The 18,754-nt window shown below is 34.1% G+C and overlaps 4 protein-coding genes across 6 annotated transcripts; 2 read left to right on the plus strand and 2 right to left on the minus strand.

Moving 5' to 3' along the window:
* Nucleotides 3,764–7,976, plus strand: LOC18607293 (DUF21 domain-containing protein At2g14520). Its single transcript, XM_007041372.2, has 11 exons — nucleotides 3,764–4,308; nucleotides 4,845–4,921; nucleotides 5,015–5,098; nucleotides 5,400–5,513; nucleotides 5,635–5,721; nucleotides 6,026–6,165; nucleotides 6,261–6,348; nucleotides 6,725–6,798; nucleotides 6,913–7,037; nucleotides 7,215–7,480; nucleotides 7,569–7,976. The coding sequence occupies exons 1-11, from the start codon at nucleotides 4,131–4,133 to the stop codon at nucleotides 7,611–7,613; spliced, it is 1,278 nt and encodes a 425-aa protein (XP_007041434.1). The 5' UTR covers nucleotides 3,764–4,130; the 3' UTR covers nucleotides 7,614–7,976.
* Nucleotides 8,606–10,755, minus strand: LOC18607294. The gene is made up of 4 exons (XM_007041375.2): nucleotides 10,591–10,755; nucleotides 9,988–10,162; nucleotides 9,223–9,490; nucleotides 8,606–9,038 (listed from the first exon to the last, which is right to left on the minus strand). Exons 2-4 carry the CDS (start codon nucleotides 10,154–10,156, stop codon nucleotides 8,738–8,740), a joined length of 738 nt encoding a protein of 245 aa, XP_007041437.2. The 5' UTR covers nucleotides 10,157–10,162; nucleotides 10,591–10,755; the 3' UTR covers nucleotides 8,606–8,737.
* LOC18607295 (LL-diaminopimelate aminotransferase, chloroplastic) lies at nucleotides 10,921–14,801 on the plus strand. Of its 2 annotated transcripts, none has more exons than XM_018115595.1 (10): nucleotides 10,921–11,093; nucleotides 11,245–11,324; nucleotides 11,595–11,662; nucleotides 11,894–12,010; nucleotides 12,209–12,271; nucleotides 12,553–12,657; nucleotides 12,786–12,836; nucleotides 13,484–13,804; nucleotides 13,909–14,115; nucleotides 14,274–14,801. In XM_018115595.1, the coding sequence occupies exons 1-10, from the start codon at nucleotides 11,011–11,013 to the stop codon at nucleotides 14,565–14,567; spliced, it is 1,389 nt and encodes a 462-aa protein (XP_017971084.1). In that variant the 5' UTR covers nucleotides 10,921–11,010; the 3' UTR covers nucleotides 14,568–14,801. The 2 variants fall into 2 exon arrangements, with proteins under 2 accessions (XP_017971084.1, XP_017971083.1); XM_018115594.1 differs by having other exon boundaries at nucleotides 10,934–11,093; nucleotides 11,242–11,324.
* LOC18607296 lies at nucleotides 14,873–18,176 on the minus strand. Of its 2 annotated transcripts, none has more exons than XM_007041377.2 (2): nucleotides 18,044–18,176; nucleotides 14,873–16,872 (listed from the first exon to the last, which is right to left on the minus strand). In XM_007041377.2, exon 2 carries the CDS (start codon nucleotides 16,801–16,803, stop codon nucleotides 15,073–15,075), a length of 1,731 nt encoding a protein of 576 aa, XP_007041439.1. In that variant the 5' UTR covers nucleotides 16,804–16,872; nucleotides 18,044–18,176; the 3' UTR covers nucleotides 14,873–15,072. The 2 variants fall into 2 exon arrangements, with proteins under 2 accessions (XP_007041439.1, XP_017971082.1); XM_018115593.1 differs by having other exon boundaries at nucleotides 14,873–17,013.

Consider the following 18,754-nt stretch of genomic DNA (forward strand, 5'->3'; position numbering starts at 1 on the left):
GATATATGCTTCTACTAAACATATAATTAGGGTTTAACATTTAATATTTAGGATTTAAAGTACGATGTTTATCATTTTTAATTGTCAATAGATTAAGAATATATATTTCACTTTGTGATTATATATTTTTTTTAATCTTGTTATAAAGGTTTAAATTTTTAAGATTTAGAGTATGATGTTCGTCCGTTTTTAGTTGTTAACGGATTAAATATATATATATATTTCATTGCGTGATTATATTATATGCTTCTTCTAAACTTTTAATTACAGATATTGTAAAGGGAATGGCCATTTCTTTTCAATGTGTTGAAACCAAAGCCAACCTGCATCTACTCATACTATCCATCTACAAAAGAAAGTTACCCAAAATTGTATATACTCTACCATTTCATCTAAACTTGATTCATTGCATCAGTCATGAAATTGCTTGGTCCCCCTTTTGATTATAAAATTGACTATACTTTCTTAAAGAAAAAGTGATCCTCCAAAGTACTTAAAAGCAAACTAACTTAAACATCGATCATTCAATTGGCGGTGCCTAATAGTAATATCGTTATTTAATACGGTGGTCTTTGTTTATAAAAAAATTATTTATGATTTTTATTTGAACGTGCAATGTAATGCGATATGATGATTTCAATTAAATTTTTATTTTTTTGATTAAATAAACACTAAGATAGTTGGTTGATGTTTTCACTTTTTATATTAATGTCACGTCAATATCATGTGAATATAAAATAATAAATATTATATTGATTAAAAATAATTAATTAATTATTAATCATAAAAATATATTTAAATAAAAATTAAAATATAAATTTTTGATTAAAAATAAAAAATATAAAATTTTTAAATGGTTCAAAATAAATTTTAAACATATTTCATTTGTAAATATATATAAAATACTTATTAAGATGAATTGGTCGATTTTTCGAATCAAGGATTGCGATCGATTTATCAAACTTTGCAAAATCAAAAGAAAATGGTGATGAAAGTCACTCCCCATTATTCACCCATCAGCAGGCAAATTTGAATCAAAAAGTTGGGAATGGTATCACCTTGAAAAACCAACATACATAATTTGACCCTACCGAACCCGAAAGGCAATGGCAATGCGGTTGTCGTTTGAAGATCATCCGATAGGGCTGGTGAACTGTGAATGGTGACAGGCTACCAAATTGATGTCATTTCGATTTGCTTTGTCTGACAAGACATCATAGTCTGTTTCTAAATCCTCTTTACTACGTATGGTTTCCATTTGGCAAGTCAAGAGTTGTCCATGCCATTGTCATACAATGGAATTATGTATTATTTTCCTTTTAAAATACATAAAAAATAATAAAATTATTATTATAATTATATCATCATATAATATCAATGTATTATTTATTATTTTTTATCACATAATATTATTATAAAAAATAAAAATATAACATAAATTACATCATTATGTAATATTAATATATTACATTATCATTCATTCATTATAATATGTCAATATGACACGTCAATATTATATAATATAAAATAATAAATAATATTTTAATTTAAAATTAATAATTAATTATAAAAATTTATTTAGTTTAAATAAAAATATAAAGTTTTGTTTGATTTAAAATAAAAAATAAAAAATATAAAAATTTAATTAAATGTAATAAAATTTTTAAATAATTTATAAATTTTTTTAAATATTATGTGTATAATAAATATCAGGATCAATTGATAATATTCATCAAATCTATACTCTTTTACAAAATAATAGTAATTAAAAAAACTACTTAGGTTTTACCAAAACATATATATGGTCCCAAATCAAGGATAGGTATTGAAATTATGCAGATAGATAATTAATTTGGTTTGACTTTACATATAAAGATGATTTGTCTGTTAATAATGATTAAGCAAAGAAAACGAAGGATTTGAGCTGTCCTTCACTGATAAATTTTTTTATGTGGTGTCCTACCTAGCTCACCTGGGTTCTGCTTCGACCTCTTCTTAGCCCCAATTTCCATTAAAAAATTAAAAGTGTAGGGTGAGCCGTGCACGCCATGTTGCATCCATGGGTTGGCACCCCCCAGCCCCAGGCCCCTGGCCACCTTCCGCCTCCCCTTGGTCCTCACCCTTGGGAAGAAAGGTCCATTTGATAGTACTAGCAGTATCAGACTTGCAAGTTGCAACGTACAAGTAAGCTGGTTTGTCTTAACTGTAATTTTTCACGTTATGGATACACGTTGTCTGATTTTACACGCGAATTTAACTGAGTCAAATGGTTCGATCAATATTAAAATATAAACACGAAGAAAAAAACAATTTGAGTTTTGCAAAATCCTAGTAAATATTATGTCTAGACTAAATGACAAGGAGGTGTGTGCAAATCTCTATTTTTAATTCTTCATCTCATCAGAAACAAAAGGGTTTTGGACATATCTAACAAGACCTTACCGCTCTCACACTGTAAGAAACCTTTCGATTTCGTTTTAACGCATTTTTTTTTATTTTAAATTTTTACGACTTTGGACTTATTTAATGGGGCCATACAAGTCTCACACTCCAAAAGACAACAAAAATTCATCACCATGGACCAAGTACATTGATAATCGATAATTAATGAAAAAAATTAAAAAATCGATTTATTTGATAAAATAAAATATTTTATTGATATTTTTTAATAATTAATAGTGGAAAATTTTACTAATTAAATTAAATTGTTATTTGTTTCAAAATTCTTAGCATTATGTTTTATTTAATTGTTGGTCATCAATGTGAGATTCTTGAGAAAATGAGATACACATGAATGTGGACCATGATCCATGAATTCGACGCTAGTGACGTATGCTGATTTACACGATGTGACAGGGAAAACAATCAAACCACCCCTTTTTCTTGCATCACTGTCTATAAATAAATTATATAAATCTGTTAACTTTCTCTTAATATTTTCAAATTTTTTAAATAAAAATTATATATTAATTAATAAATTAAATATTTGAGTGTTTTAAATTTTATTAATTAGTAAAAAGATAAATATTTATGTCAATAAATTAATCCAAAATCTTAATTTTTATTTTTATTTTTTAGCTTAACTATTAAAATTTTTTTTAAATCTTTAATCTTAATAGAAAATTAAAAAATCAAACTCAATATTTATGATGTTTTCTATCCTTGTAACATATAACATGAGTTGACAAATGTGAAAATGTAATAATTAATATATTTATCTCATATCTCACATTAATTATCATGTGATTAAGTTATATGTTATGTGAATAAAGGTAATTTTTTAATTTATTATTATTATATAATATAAAATTTTATTATTTTTAATCAAATCAAGCAATATGTAATTAATTACTATTTAACAATTCTTTATATAAAATTTTAAACTAGTCATTGTATATGAAAAAAATCCACTGGACATGATGTATAATAAATTTTTAATAAAAATCTTTAATCTTTAGAAAAATCAATCGATCAATCCTCGAATTTAATATTAATTAATATTTTATATTCATATGATATATAATATAATAATATAATATTTAATGTGTTTACTCAGTTATTACGTGACGATGTCATAATTTTTTTTATATAAAAAGTATAGGAAAAACTTTGCTTATTATTATATGTAAGAAACCAACAACCGTTGCCTCCCTCGAGGATCGATCACAATCTTCATTAAATGTGTGAATAAATCAATCTCTTCTCTCTTAGAAGCGATAAACTCAAAAGTGACAACTGTATAGAACGGGAACCGCATATTATTTCTAATCCAGCCAGAAAAGCATAACCCAAGGGGCCACACGTCACTCTCTAACCGTACCGAAAGTCCGAAACTCAAACCTTCTCCCTTTCACGCCAAATCGGCGGCTTGCTCAACTTTTTTCATTGTACCGGCAAATCTTATGCTATTTATCTCTCCTTTCTGTTAACAAAGCCACGAACTCCTTGGCATTCCCTCTATAACGCCAAGCTCTTACAGAAATTTTTTTTTTTGCTTCAGCAATGGCGGAGTTGTTCAGCTCTGTTTATCATTTCTCTAGCGAAACAAAGCCTTTGGTTTCTTTCTTTGGGGTTTGTTAGGTTGTGTTGCGAGAGAGAGGAGGGGGGAGGGGGAGAGGGAGAGAAATTGGATGGCGGTGGAGTACAAATGTTGCGAGACGGATTTCTTTATTCACATATTGTTAATAGTATTGTTGGTGCTGTTCGCTGGGTTGATGTCGGGGCTTACTCTGGGCCTTATGTCCATGAGTCTCGTTGATCTTGAGGTTCTTGCTAAGTCTGGTACTCCCAAAGATCGTAAACATGCTGGTATTTCTTCATTTCCTTCATTTTTTTTCTTTCTTTTTATTTAGAAATGGAATTGATGCGTTATTAATTTTTGCTCGACGAAATCAAGGGAAGAAAATAATATGAATCTTTTACTGTGTAGACGAAGGCAATGATGTGGATGCCTTAGCTTTACTTGAAATCTTTGCTTTATTTTAGTTTATGAAAATAATTCAGGAAAGGTTGATGCAAAGTTATCTGTATTTCTGATGATTTAGCTTGTTTATTTGAAATTTATGTTCTTTTTTTAAAGAAATTAATTGAATGAAAGAAAAGAAAAGAATGTAAGAATTTTACATAATAAGGGTTTTTATACATGAGAATTTTTGTTCCCAAAATGCAGCAAAGTTTGACGGATAAACTTGCAAATTACATGACAAAACTGGATAGCGATCCTATAGTTAAGTGATAGTTAATGATGGGTAGTGACAATTATTCTCAGATATTACTTTATATGCTGCATGTTCATTGTTCAGATTATATGCTGTCCTTGCTAACTCTTTCCCTTGTTGGAACAGCAAAGATATTACCGGTTGTCAAAAAGCAGCATTTGTTGCTTTGTACTTTACTTATATATAATGCTGCTGCAATGGAGGTATGTATTATGGATGCATCTTCAACAGGTGATCTGGTTACTTTTATTGGAAAATGATAGTTACCGTTTTGGAACTTTTGTTACTTTTGTCAGGCACTTCCCATCTTTCTTGATAGTCTGGTCACAGCTTGGGGTGCTATCCTGATTTCAGTGACCTTGATTCTTCTGTTTGGTGAGGTGAGAATCCACCTAACTTTTTTTTTTTGAACTAAAGCGCTATGGAATTCAGCACAGGTAGACATCCTTGTTGAGCATGAACATGACAATTTCTGTTATGACTGTTTTGATGTGTGTATGTTGTGCCAAAATTTTGGCTGAGCAACTTTTTCAAGAAGGTTACTAACAGTTGGTTTCAGAAATTGTTTTCCAACCATTCTGGCTTAACACCTGCTCTTGGATAGTGAAATTATATATAGCTGCAAGAAAAAAGGTAGCAAGTTCTGTGCATGTCCTAATTGCGATTTAATTGTATGTGCAGATAATACCACAATCTGTTTGTTCTCGACATGGTTTGGCAATTGGTGCAACGGTGGCTCCAATGGTGCAAGTTCTTGTTTGGATCTGTTTTCCTGTTGCCTACCCGATAAGCAAGGTGATAAATGTTGCTATAGGCACTCACCAATAATGCCTTTTTATTAGTGAGAAAGACAATCAAGCTTCTAAATTGTTGCAGAGTAGCTCTCTTGACTGTGAATATCTTATGTGATTTTCAGCTGTTAGACTTTCTGCTGGGCCATGGACATGTGGCACTTTTTCGAAGAGCTGAGTTGAAAACCCTAGTAAATTTGCATGGTAACGAGGTGTGTTTAATAGCTTCTTAGTCTTTCCAAAAAATGTTGCATAAAAGCTTTTAGCATTCCCTAAAGTTGCGTACATCACTTTGTTTTGTAACTTGAGTTATTTACTTGGCTGTCGCCATTTACTGAATCAATGGCTGTTTTTGATCATTGATTTCACCTGCCACGCCATTAATTTGTTACAGTTGTTAGTTGACTTTGCTTAACTGCCTCTGTAAAATTGTTGAAGAATCTTTGCTTTCTGAATTGCGTACCTTCTTTCATTGTAACTTTCGGATTTATGATCCTTCTATTGGACCTTCCTTAGGCTGGAAAAGGAGGTGAACTGACACATGATGAGACAACAATCATAGCTGGAGCACTTGAGCTCACTGAGAAAGCAGCTAAAGATGCCATGACTCCTATATCAGAAACATTTGCCATTGATATTAACGTCAAGCTTGACAGGTATGGTTTTCTGTAAATTTTTAAGAAAGATAGCATTTGCATCTCTTTTTCAACTTTCATCTGATTAGCTTCCATTACATGCTTGCTGTGGACAGGGAATTGATGAGTTTAATTTTGGAGAAAGGACACAGCAGAGTGCCAGTTTATTATGAGCAGCCCACAAACATAATTGGACTCATTCTGGTAATCAATTTTCTTGGGTACAATTAATATTAATAACTGTTGGTGAGTGTTATGCGGAGCATAGTTTCAGCTTATCATTTTCCTCTTCTTCAAAGTTCTTCCTTTAACATGAATTTTGGACCTAGACAATGCTTTGTGACGTGATGATGCTAATGGTTGCATGAATTATGTAATACACACCGCTACCCTTGTATATTCACTTTCTAAATAAGTTTTTCACTCATGTGCTGAGTATGTGGCAATACATTTAAGATGACTAGGGGTTTCTGAATCCTAATTTTTTTGTTATTTATTTGTCACTTTTTCTTAGTTTTTTTTATTGTTTATTCTCCAGGTGTTTTGTATTTAGCTAACCAATTATCTTTTTATCTTACAGGTCAAGAATTTATTGACAATTCACCCTGAAGATGAAGTTCCTGTGAAAAGTGTTACCATACGAAGGATTCCAAGGTATTAAGTGAGCTTTTAAGATAATGCACAACTTTAATTTGTATTATTCTGGAAAGCATTCACTGTCTATCACTTTACTGATTGGCTGATCCTATATATGTTCGAATGTTATAGGGTTCAAGAAACATTGCCATTGTATGATATATTAAATGAATTTCAAAAAGGTCACAGCCACATGGCCGTTGTTGTGAGACAGTGCAACAAGACAGAGCAGCCGCCTTCTAGTAACTCTGCTGGGAGTAAGTATCAGCCTCTTATTGGTATATTCTCTTCAAATTTCCCCTTGAACCATGACTTAGCAGCTCATGTAAGCTGTACCTGTGATGCAAATTTTTTATTTATGCTTGGCGGCCATTCTGGTATCTATTGCTCTATCTTTGTCTCCTATCTGTTTGTTTTCTCCTCTCTTAAAATAGGTCCCTTGCCGGAAGTGAAAGTAGACATTGATGGTGACAAAGCTTCTCAAGAGAATACTTTAAGACGCAAGAGATCACTTAAGAAGTGGAAGAGCTTTCCTGCTACTAGCAATTCTTTCAAGAGTGGTTCTCGGAGCAAGAAGTGGACAAAGGGTGTTGATTCAGACATTCTACATCTAAATGGCAACCCACTCCCGAAGCTACCTGAAGAAGAGGAGGCTGTTGGCATAATAACAATGGAAGATGTCATTGAAGAGCTTTTGCAGGTACCTCTGACAATGTTTAGCAAGGTTGTGATTTCATTTTTGTCAACAGTTCCTAACGTGATAACCTTATATACCTGACCTTGGCCAGGAGGAGATCTTTGACGAGACAGATCATCATTACGAGGACTCATGACATTTGTCTTGTCGAGAAGTTTTCTGCGACACAGATGATGATGAAAAAAATTTGTTATTCTATTTTGGCATGTAGTTAAATTTGGTTCAATAGAGCTTATGATAGGCATATGATAGACTGTTCTGGTTGTATGCAAATGCAGTCGGCAGTTGAGGAGTGAAATGAGGAAACTCTCTTGTATTTTTGGATCGATGTTAAAGAAACATGTGTATGTAATTGCTGATGGAAGAGACAAATTGCTGAGCAAGGAGCCAAAAAAAAAAAAAGAAAAGAAAAAGGAGTTGTCTGTATAAATGTGACTGTCTAAATTGTGGTGAATTACATATGGTTGCTCATCTCACTCCCAGCAGCCAATCTGCGCCACTGTTTTGGCCCCCCCCTTTCTCTCTCTTTGATATTTATAATTTATTTTACTTACAATTGGAACATTTCTTCATTAAGCAATAAAAATTAAGGGTGCTGTCATTTTGTACATGAATAGTAATTGAAAATCTTAAAAGTTGTTTTTTGTTTGTTTACCATCCTAGGAGTGATATATCAAGCGTTTCAAAAGTAATAATATTAATAGTTTATTGAGCAGGTAAAAGAACGTCGAGATGTTTATCCGCGTAACGTTATGTTGACTAATTGATAAAAGAATGATGATTTCATGATAAAAATGATTTTAGAATGAACTCAGTTTAGATTCGATTCAGTTCAAATATTTTTAAAAAATATTCGTAAATAGGCTGTTTTAATTTAATGATAGATAAATTTTTTTTTAAAATTTGTAAGTGTGGATGTGTAAATTAATTTTTTGAAAAAAAAATAATGATCTCATGACACATGCATAAGCATAATGTCGCCATCTCGAAGAAAAGCCATAAATCTTACTTGATTATGTATTAAAATAAATTAAATCTTAATACATCAAAACGGACAATAACTTATAAGTTGACTTGAAGTTACTCGTCTCAGTATAAAACAGAGGGCGAAGAAAAAAAAACTCAGCATTCGCGTTCAAGCATGCATTCTTTGCATTAGATTAATAATCATCGTAGAAGTAGAAACTAGCTTTGTACAACAAATTATTGTTGGTAGTACATAAATGAACAAAAAACCCTTCTTTAAAACCCTTGTATTACTTATTTGCGATGTTTACTTTTATATTCCTCCTTCCTCTTCTTTTTCTTTTCTCTAGATTTTTCTTTAGATTTGTGCTTCCTAGACTGCTTCCTATCAGAACCAGCCTTTTCTTTCTTCCGTCTATGCTCATGGAGCTCCTCATCAGACTTCAGTGAAGAAGGCTTCTCGGGACCCAATGTTACACGATGTTCCCTTGCAATGGGGCTTGTTGACAGCTTCACGGGGGAGTCGCAATTTGTCTGTAGGTAGGGTCCTGTTTCATCCATCCTTGAACCTATAGAACCTCGACCGCGCTTGATCCTGCCATCATAGAACAGGTTCTTCAGTCAATAGATTTTTTCAATAAGATTTTCACCAGCGAACTTTTCTGATAAAAATCTTAATAACATATGTAGCAAAGATAAACGTCAAACCTTTAATTCTTCCCAAAACAATAGTTTGCATATAAATGTGGCAAAAAATTATAGCAGGTGCAGGTACAAACCTTGAGTTGAGAAATTCCTCAATCTCCTCGTCTCTTAGACCTTCATCTTCCCCTGAATAACTACTCTCTGCCACTCTCTTGCTTGATGAGCATGAAGCACTAGCATTGCTGTCAGGCCTCCTGCTTGTGCTTCTGGAGGGGTTGCTAATGTCCCCATCACTCCTGCTATGCCTGCTATCATCTCTTGATCTTCCTTTTAGCCTATTATTTAGCTCCAGCTCCTTTTGTCGAACTCGCCACATCTCATTCACTTCAACAGCTCGATTTGCTAAAAAGATGGGGAAAGAAATAGACACAGACAACATTCAACGTTGGAAACAAAATCACAAAGGAGAAAGAAAAAACTTTTGCAAGAGAAACATCTGCATAAATTGCAAAGATTCCTTTCTAATATTTACGGACCTTATAGCTGGTCCCAAAGATCCATCCCAATTCAGTGTTCCAGAAATATAGGGAGAAAATCAAAAGATTATCATTCTATGTTTCTATAATTTCTATTATTCTTGCATGCATGTGTGCCACACTTATGCTTTCTGAAACCACTCAAAACACTCTTTCCTTTCCTAAGGTATGTAGAATTGCTCTGTTCTCTTTCACTTAGCCAGATTGGAATTTACTGATCAACAGTGCTCAAAGTAACCTAAACGTGCTATTGAACTTGTTTGCAAGAAAAGGAGGTTAGGACCCACTTTCAATTGTAAATCACCGAGCTGTAGAATCAAACAGATGAAAATGCAAGCTTAATATAGCAACAAAATAACTCACCTTGCTGTACACCAAGCACAGTTGCAGTGAGGAATCGTGAATTTGGACGTCCCCTTACTTTTGGCTGCTGAAGATAAACATGAACACCATCCCTGTCAGCTTGTCGTTTCAGTTCTGCTGCTTCTTTTAAAAGAATAGCAGCTATTCTGTTTTCTGTTTCCAGATCCATCTAAGGCTGCAAAAGCATATTCATATCCAAATGCGTTAACAGATGCAGTTCCCATTGAACACACATTAATAATTCAAAATCAACTAAAGAAAATCTGTAAAATTATAACACCCAGCAGGAATTTATCCACGTCAGAACAATTATGCCCCAAAAACAAAAAGAACCCGCTCAAAAACTATGATCAAATACAAAAACTACACTCTTTTAATTGCTCAAACGTCAAAAGGAAAATCTGAGATTTCGCATGAAAGATTAACAGCCCAAGTTCAATTCATTTGGCCTTATCCACAAGCATCGGCAAAGGAAATCGTTTTTTTCAAAATTTGATCTTTTTCCAATATCCCAAAATCCCAATTGGAAACCGACATTAGCATAGACAATTAATTTCTCCGTAAAATACATATAAAAAATAAGAAAAAAAAAAGAAACTTTACCCAATCAATGGATGAACCGATGCAATGAAAAAGAAAAAAATCCGATTCGATTGAAGCAGCCGCACCGTTTCTCCTTTGCAATATCGAAAGCCCTAACCCTAGCTCTCTCAATCGGGGAGGAATGACCGACCGGGCAAGCTTTGATTCTGAACGGGGCTGCTTACATTTAAAAAGTTTCTCTTTTTTTAATTCACGATTAAAAATTTTGTTCCTTTTTTTCCGCGTGGGCTGAAGACTTGCCACGTCAGATAGAAACAAGACAAAGAAACGGGTCCCACATGACATGGCACTAGGTTAGTCAGACTAATGTTTCTTTTTTTTGACTAAGCTGACTTAGCTGAATACTAGGGTTTAATCTCTGCTTTCCGCCGGCCGTGAAGGGAAGCAGCTTTTCCAGTATTTCCTGAAGAAAATCTGAAAATGTCTCTGATGAGCAATCTATCAACTTCCATGATTTCTTCATCTTCCTCTGCTTTCTTAGCTCCAACCAGCTTCAATTCAAGGTACTTTTTGTTTCTTTTTTTTTTCCTTTTGATTTTCTTGGCTCTGTTTGGTTTTTGAGAAAACGAAATGCCCATTTCTTTTTGTCTTTTATCATTTCAATTGGTTAGTTTTCCCAGTTTTGAATTTACCTTTTTGGGTATAATGCAGCAGGAGCCAGAGTGTTTCAGTTCCAGTGAAAAGCATTAAAATATGTAAATGTGTTGCCACTCCTCAAGAACAGCAGCAGACTGGTGCTCACTCTTTTTCCTTTTTTTTTCCCCTATTTATTAGTGCCTTGTTATTATTATTATTATTGCAATACAGTTTGGGCATATGAAAACTTAGGCTTATTTGGTTGAAAGCTAATGCCTTGAGTTGGTAATGTTACTAAGAGCAACAATTCATGAGTAGTTGCACAAATGACTAAGTAATGGTATTTCTTATTTTCTATAAGTCCTTTTGAATTTTGATGATTTTAGGACTAAAAATGGTACTATGCGGGTTGTTTGTTTGTTTTGAAGCTTACAAAACAAAGGTGTCTCGCAATTCAAACATAGCCAAGCTTCAAGCTGGTTACCTGTTTCCAGAGGTCTGTGGCACTTTCCATTCTAGTAACCTTGTCTTCGTTTCCATTGGTGTTATACATCAACTTTTTCCCTCGAAATACAGATTATAGCATGTCCTGTTTCCACACATGCTTTAGTCTTTGACTGTATTCTTTCCTTTTTTTTATTAATAAAGAAAAAGTTTGCTCAGCTCTCATTTCCAGACTTTTATTCATTCGCTGTTGAAATACTTTTTTTAATGGTTTTTGAAATAGGTTGCCAGAAGAAGGGCTGCACACTTGCTGAAGTACCCTAATGCCCAAGTGATAAGTCTTGGAATTGGTGATACTACTGAACCTATTCCAGATGTTATTACTTCTGCAATGGCTAAGGTATGTCTCCCATGTTCTTGTCCGTTTTGGGATACAATATCTGGTTCCAGCCAAGATGTCTCACTACTAATGTCAAATTTTGTTCAAGCCTACTTTGTAGGAAATCTGTTGTGGAGCATTTATGTTTCGGCATAGTGATTGGATCAATGGATGATTATACAATACTGATATCCATTTGAATTATTCTCTATTTGACAGAGATCTCAAGCATTGTCTACACTGGAGGGTTACAGTGGTTATGGAGCTGAACAAGGTGAAAAAGTATGTTTTACTTTTGAGTCTTTATAGATATTTCAGTTTGAAGTTCATTAACAAAATTCTGTTTTGATTTTATCACTATTTAGATGCATAAATATGTTGGGTGGGGTGGTACCAAATTACTAATGCTTATTTGTCAACTATAAACTAAAGCACTGAGTGGATTGAATCGGGACAACTAAGAAGCCACTAATGTTATGCATAAGCATTTTGATATATTTTACACATTCTCTTGATGTGAAATACTATGTTTGAAGACACAACTGTAATGTTTATGTCTGCAGGCATTGAGAGTGGCACTTGCTTCAACATTTTATAGCAACCTTGGCATTGAGGAAGATGATATATTTGTCTCAGATGGTGCTAAATGTGATATATCTCGCCTTCAGGTTTGATTTTATTATGAGATTTCTTAGCAAGTACTTTGCCTTACCTTTTCTTGAAGTAGTTGATTCACAGCACATTAACTTGTCTATCAGAATTAATCATGGTGGTTTTGCTTTCACTTTGGGTGCAGGTCGTTTTTGGATCTAATGTTACAATGGCAGTGCAAGACCCATCATACCCGGTAATTCATATTGATATGAAGTAGAAGGACTTTTCTTTCCTTTTGTTAATGTGTCAATCTTTTTCAATTTATTTTATCATATTCTAATGTCAAATCATCATGCTGGGTTGCTCTGGTTCTATATTTTATGAAGCTTCAACCAACAATGTTTTCCATTTGTTTATTTGAAAGTTAGATAGACTTGTCAAGTTCTGATTTATCTACTCCAATCTCACTTCTCTATTTCAAACATGCAATCACTTGGTTTACCCCATTATAATCTGGATATGTTAATTCAGATATTTGACAGCTTACGTAGTTAGGCATGTTAGTTGTGTTGGTGAGATCACATTGGCACTTGTTATGTTCGGTTCTGGGTCTGTAACAATGACTGAAATAACAGATGGTAAAGAAAGCAAAGAGCTTTTTCACTGTCCCCAACAGGTAAATGGTGTCAGCACCTGCTTGCACATTCTGTTGGCAGAATGGTTTTCTAACTATCAGAGCAGAGGTTGTTTTCTGATTGAGATGGATTAAAAAGAAGAAATAAATTAAGAAAGAAATGGAGTGAGGGAAGAGGAAAACACTTCAGTGCAAAAGAAAAAAAATTGGTTTTCATGTGTCTTTTTTATTATTTGCTATTCTAAATTTCAAATTTATGCATGCAGGCTTATGTAGATTCCAGTGTTATCATGGGTCAGACGGGACAGTTTCAAAAGGATGTTGAGAAGTATGCAAATATTGAGTACATGAGGTGTACCCCAGAGAATGGATTTTTTCCCAATTTATCGACTGTTGCTAAAACAGATATCATATTTTTCTGTTCACCAAACAATCCTACTGGTGCTGCTGCAACAAGAGAGCAATTGACTCGGTTAGTTCAGTTTGCTAAGGACAATGGGTCTATCATTGTCTATGATTCTGCATATGCCATTTATATGTCAGATGATAACCCACGCTCTATCTTCGAAATTCCTGGAGCAAAAGAGGTAATCCGGTAGTTAATAATTTGTTCCTTCACTTGTGTTTGTTATCTAGAGTGATAAAAGATAAATGTATGTTTGACATGTAAATTTCCTTATTCTTATTGTAGGTCGCAATTGAAACAGCTTCCTTTAGCAAGTATGCTGGGTTCACTGGAGTTCGTCTAGGTTGGACTATTGTTCCAAAACAGCTTCTATTTTCAGATGGATTTCCCGTTGCCAAGGACTTCAACCGTATTGTTTGTACTTGCTTTAATGGTGCGTCTAATATTGCCCAAGCTGGTGGCTTGGCTTGCCTTTCACCTGAAGGGCTTGAGGTTAGTGTCCTTTACTGGCTTTATTATCAAAATATGCAAGAGAAGAAATTCTCAAATGTTCGTTGGTTCACTTCGCCAAGCTTGTAATGTTCTGAAAATTTCCTATACAGCAGATGTTCTGCATGCCAGCATGCTGATTGGTTATTGTTTCCTTGCAGGCTATGCAAGAGGTGATTGGCTTCTACAAAGAAAATACCAAAATTATAGTAGAGACATTTAACTCGCTTGGGTTTAAAGTGTATGGGGGAAAGAATGCTCCATATGTGTGGGTTCACTTTCCTGGCCGAAACTCATGGGATGTGTTCAGTGAGATACTTGAGAAGACCCACATTGTTACTACGCCTGGAAGTGGTTTTGGACCTGGTGGTGAAGGTTTCATCAGGGTTAGTGCATTTGGTCACCGGGAGAATGTCTTGGAAGCCTGCAGAAGATTCAAGCAGCTTTACAATTGAATCAAGAGCATTTGACTGGTTTAGGGTATCTCAGTTCTGGACCTGAGATGAAAGACGTGCTGCTTCTATGATTTTTGTTCTCTTTTCTTTGAGGACCATTGATCATGATATCTCATCGGAACTATGTTCAGGAAATGCCTTAGAAACGCAGAGCGTTTAGCATGTAAAATTAATTTCATCTACCGAAACGTGGCTTTTATCTATATAATAAGATGATGGGACAGGTTGTTCCAATCTACTGTATTCTTTGCATACTTTGAGCGAACAAAGCAGAGTAAGTCTAGACCGTGGCCTTATAAGCAGAATAGCAAAATGATAGCCTGGGGCCTTTCAATTTCAATTTCATTCCCATTTTACATGCATTCTGAAAGAGATACAATCGAGATTTTCCTATTTTACATCGAGCAATAAGTTTTCCCTAATACAACAACACTATTTTTGATATAATCTACAATCTATGAAAGTGCAAAATTAGATCCTAGAACTGTTCGATACCCTTCATAACCTATGCTTTGCAAGTTGTTTTATAATGCCCTGTCTGGTTACACCGACTACAATGCACTGTGTGTTTCTCACGATTGAGATCCTCTACACATATCCGTTTCTTTTCAGGACGACCTGGTGGCCGACGAAACTTGGGTGGTCGCACAACTTGAGCATCCTCATCCATGGGGATGGGAGCCTCACCGATCTTCTTCCATTCAATCTTCTGAGGAATGAGGTGTATCTCTTTTGCGTAAGTCTCACGATAATTGGCCACGGTAAAGCATTTCTCCGTGAAAGAATATACATCTTTTCGGCATGACATGAGTGCTGCAACAGCATGTGAACAAGGTATTCCATAAAGTTGCCAATCTCGACAAGAACAACAATGTTTCCCAATATTCACGATGTCTGATCGTTCGGATGATATCACCTCAAATTCTACTTCATCTGACCGTAGAACTTGATAAGTTGATGCACGGCTAATAGCTTCTAGCATTTGCGTCTCAGCGGCAGGGGCAAGCACAGAAAACCATGAACTACTTTTAATTCGCCGGTCCTTAAACTCAGACATCAATTTGCTATGAATTTGTTCAATCACCTGGATTATGGGTAATTCCCGCGCTTCAAGAATCCACCGATTAAATTCCTCAATGTTTGATGAGAGGTGCCCATAACGCGTCCCTTCAAAATATACCAATGCCCAGCGGGATGGAGGAAATTGCTGTATCCACTTTGCAGCTTCAGGAGAAACCTCCTCTATTTCAGCCATTTTCTCTTTAAAAGCAATAGTAGTTGTAGCATATGCTGCTTTCCAGAGAAGATGAACAAGGCGTGAGTTCTTGAACTCTCTGCCAATGCTTTCAGTCAAATGGTGCATACAAAATGCATGGGCAGAATTTGAGAACTTTCTCCTTACAGCATCTATGATGCCTTTTTGTCCATCTGATAGAAAAGTCAGCTGGGGCATTTTCTCAGAATTCATCTCTAAGGCCTTATGCAACTCTGATAAGAACCAGATCCAGCTATCATCATTTTCTGTATCAACAACACCAAATGCAAGTGGAAACAACCCACCATCAGCATCAAAAGCAGTTGCTGAAAGCAAAGTACCAAGATATTTGCTTTTAAGCTGAATTCCACCAAGCCCAACAATTGGCAAGCATCCATTCAAGAATCCATACATAGATGCATAAAAGGAAACAAAGAGCCGCTGGAACCGATTATCTGCACCAGTGGTGAACACCTCTGCAATACTTCCAGGGTTGGTTTTCTTTATTTGCTCGCAATAAGCAGGAAGTAAGCAATATCCTTCTTCAGAAGAGCCATAAATAGCAGCAAGTCCCCGTTCCTTTGCACGCCAAGCTTGCTTGTATGGTATAGTGATCCCATATTGTTTATGAATGTCATGCAATATATCCTTTGGTTTGTAATTGATGTTATCTCGCAGCCGTTCTTCTATAAAACTCACAATCCAATCTACAGAAGCTTGATGGTGCCCATTTTGTGCATTTTTCCCACAAGTGTGTGATCCTTCAAGGCTTCTTATTGTGAAGGTTGGGGCATTAGGAAGCTTAATTGCACGAATGCGCCATGGACATCCTTCGGTGGCACACTTTGCAAAGTAACGAATAAGGTCACTTTTTACAATACGCAGCTCAAAGTGTTGTGCAATGGCAGCTTCTTTAATAGCATTACGGAAGGCCTTGACATCAAGGAACTCCTGACCAACAAAGAAATTGTGGTCTCCCATGGAACAACTAATACAAAATTAAGACTCCACCCTTTCCATGTAATGATCAACTAATCAGCTTCGTCCTACCTGGCATGGCAAGGAAGTTAATATTTATGCTCAGGGAAATGAAGTTAATAAGACGAACTTTGTTGAAGTCAACGCACAACCATTCAAGAAGCTCCACATGAACACAATAATCAATAAAGTGAATAATTATCAGAAAAAGGTCTGCAAAAGAAAGGAACATATTTCAAGTCATACAAAGGAAAGCATTGGTTTCATCCAAGGAAGACCCTAAGATTCCTGAATGGAGTATTGATTTGCATTAACAAAAGAAAAGAATATAATTGGATCTCTGCACAAAGTACTACTAATACTATCAACTAGATAAACAAGAAAATTCATGGAACAAAGGAAAGTTTGACAAGGTACGATTCACATGATTTGTATCTGCCATATTCACGAACTACCAAAGAAAGAAATACGCAATTCCCATTGGAAATATACAATGTATTGCTAGGAGAGAACCAAGGATAGTAGACACAGAAGCATTCTAGATTTCCTATAAATGACTAACTATATTAACCGAATAAACGAAATTATGCCATCCTTCCTGAAGACAATCAATTGCTAAAAACACATAGTGTTCATACCAGCAAGCAGCAATCTTACTCTAAAGCATGAAAATTTCATTAAAATCAATTAAAACCAGGCCGGGAACCACATGTACCATAATAAAATGTTATTCATGTAAAACCCTAATTTTTTTAACAAGTTAATTTATTACAGCAATTACAATGGGAATTGTCCCTGTAATTCAAAAACACACATTATGCCTTTAATTTCAAATGTATACATCCCTCTGAGCTCAAATTCACTCACCCAATGTGTCAATAAAAGAAAACCCAGAAAGGAAAATCAGAAAAGACTACCCAGGTCACTTAATAGCTAAATTTTACCTTTTAAGTACAAAAAAAGTTGCAAAATTTTTGAAAATTTAAAGGAAAAAAAAATCCATTATAACCTTTTTCCCATTAACACTCCCATGCCAATAACAACATATTCAGACAGAGAAAGAAAAAATCAAACAAAACCCAGATAACATTACGTTCAAAAAATGGAAATTTCAACATTAAAAAGAGAAAGAAAATAAATTCCAGGCGGAAACTAAGATCGACGAAATAAAGACCAATCATTGAGCAAAAAAAAAATAAATTTTTTTCAATATATTTAGTTATTCGAATGAGTTTGTACTGACCTTAAATAGAATTGAAAGGCGAAGGTTACAACCGAAAAATCCAAAAAAGAAGAAAGTAAATCTTCAATTTCTTCTAGGGATAGAATTGGGGATAACAGTTTCGGAAATCTGGAGAAAGAGTAGGGTTGAATAGGTCATAGTGAGGGTGTTATTGTCTATTTGTTTTTTAAACAAGGCTATTCCCGTCATACCGTCATTTATATTGTAATTTCCCTTTTTCTTTAATCAATTTTTTATGGGTTTAAAATAAATTGTACTATTATATTCTTTTATTTTTTGAACATTTAATACTCTTATTTTTCATGATTTAATACTCCCATTTTTCTATATTTCAAATTTATTTATTTTTTCATATTAAAAACCATCGAATATTTATATTATATAAAAATTTCAAATTTTAATATAATATATCAAAGTCAAAAATTTTATTTTCACCTTCGTGGCAGTAAAAAAAACAAATATTTATGGACGATGGAGTGTAACCCTGTTTACAGGTTGCCATTTATTCATGTCATTATATATTTTTTAAAAAAGTTAAATTATTTTTAAAAATTTAATTAATTTTTTATTTTTTTATTTTACTTAATCAAAATATTTTATTTTTATTTTAGATCAAGTAAATTTATATAACTAATATTGCTAACTATCATTAGTCAAATTATAATTTGTCATTTTATGTTCAGTTAACACGAAAGGTGAAATGTCACATTA

This window comes from Theobroma cacao, chromosome 2 (assembly GCF_000208745.1).
Source record: "Theobroma cacao cultivar B97-61/B2 chromosome 2, Criollo_cocoa_genome_V2, whole genome shotgun sequence".
Taxonomy (NCBI): Eukaryota; Viridiplantae; Streptophyta; class Magnoliopsida; order Malvales; family Malvaceae; genus Theobroma; species Theobroma cacao.

What these genes read in the sequence shown, in the direction of transcription:
- LOC18607295 (XM_018115594.1), top strand. Translation starts at nt 11,011, where the DNA reads ATGTCTCTGATGAGCAATCTATCAACTTCCATGATTTCTTCATCTTCC. An exon ending in TCAAGAACAGCAGCAGACTG is followed by an intron (nt 11,325 to 11,594) that starts GTGCTCACTCTT and finishes TTTGTTTTGAAG; the next exon opens with CTTACAAAACAAAGGTGTCT. An exon ending in GAGCTGAACAAGGTGAAAAA is followed by an intron (nt 12,272 to 12,552) that starts GTATGTTTTACT and finishes TTATGTCTGCAG; the next exon opens with GCATTGAGAGTGGCACTTGC.
- LOC18607293 (XM_007041372.2), top strand. Translation starts at nt 4,131, where the DNA reads ATGGCGGTGGAGTACAAATGTTGCGAGACGGATTTCTTTATTCACATA. An exon ending in TAAATTTGCATGGTAACGAG is followed by an intron (nt 5,722 to 6,025) that starts GTGTGTTTAATA and finishes GACCTTCCTTAG; the next exon opens with GCTGGAAAAGGAGGTGAACT. An exon ending in ACATAATTGGACTCATTCTG is followed by an intron (nt 6,349 to 6,724) that starts GTAATCAATTTT and finishes TTTATCTTACAG; the next exon opens with GTCAAGAATTTATTGACAAT.
- LOC18607294 (XM_007041375.2), bottom strand. Translation starts at nt 10,156, where the DNA reads ATGGATCTGGAAACAGAAAACAGAATAGCTGCTATTCTTTTAAAAGAA. An exon ending in TGTGCTTGGTGTACAGCAAG is followed by an intron (nt 9,491 to 9,987) that starts GTGAGTTATTTT and finishes CCATCTTTTTAG; the next exon opens with CAAATCGAGCTGTTGAAGTG. An exon ending in GAGGAATTTCTCAACTCAAG is followed by an intron (nt 9,039 to 9,222) that starts GTTTGTACCTGC and finishes CTATGATGGCAG; the next exon opens with GATCAAGCGCGGTCGAGGTT.
- LOC18607296 (XM_007041377.2), bottom strand. Translation starts at nt 16,803, where the DNA reads ATGGGAGACCACAATTTCTTTGTTGGTCAGGAGTTCCTTGATGTCAAG.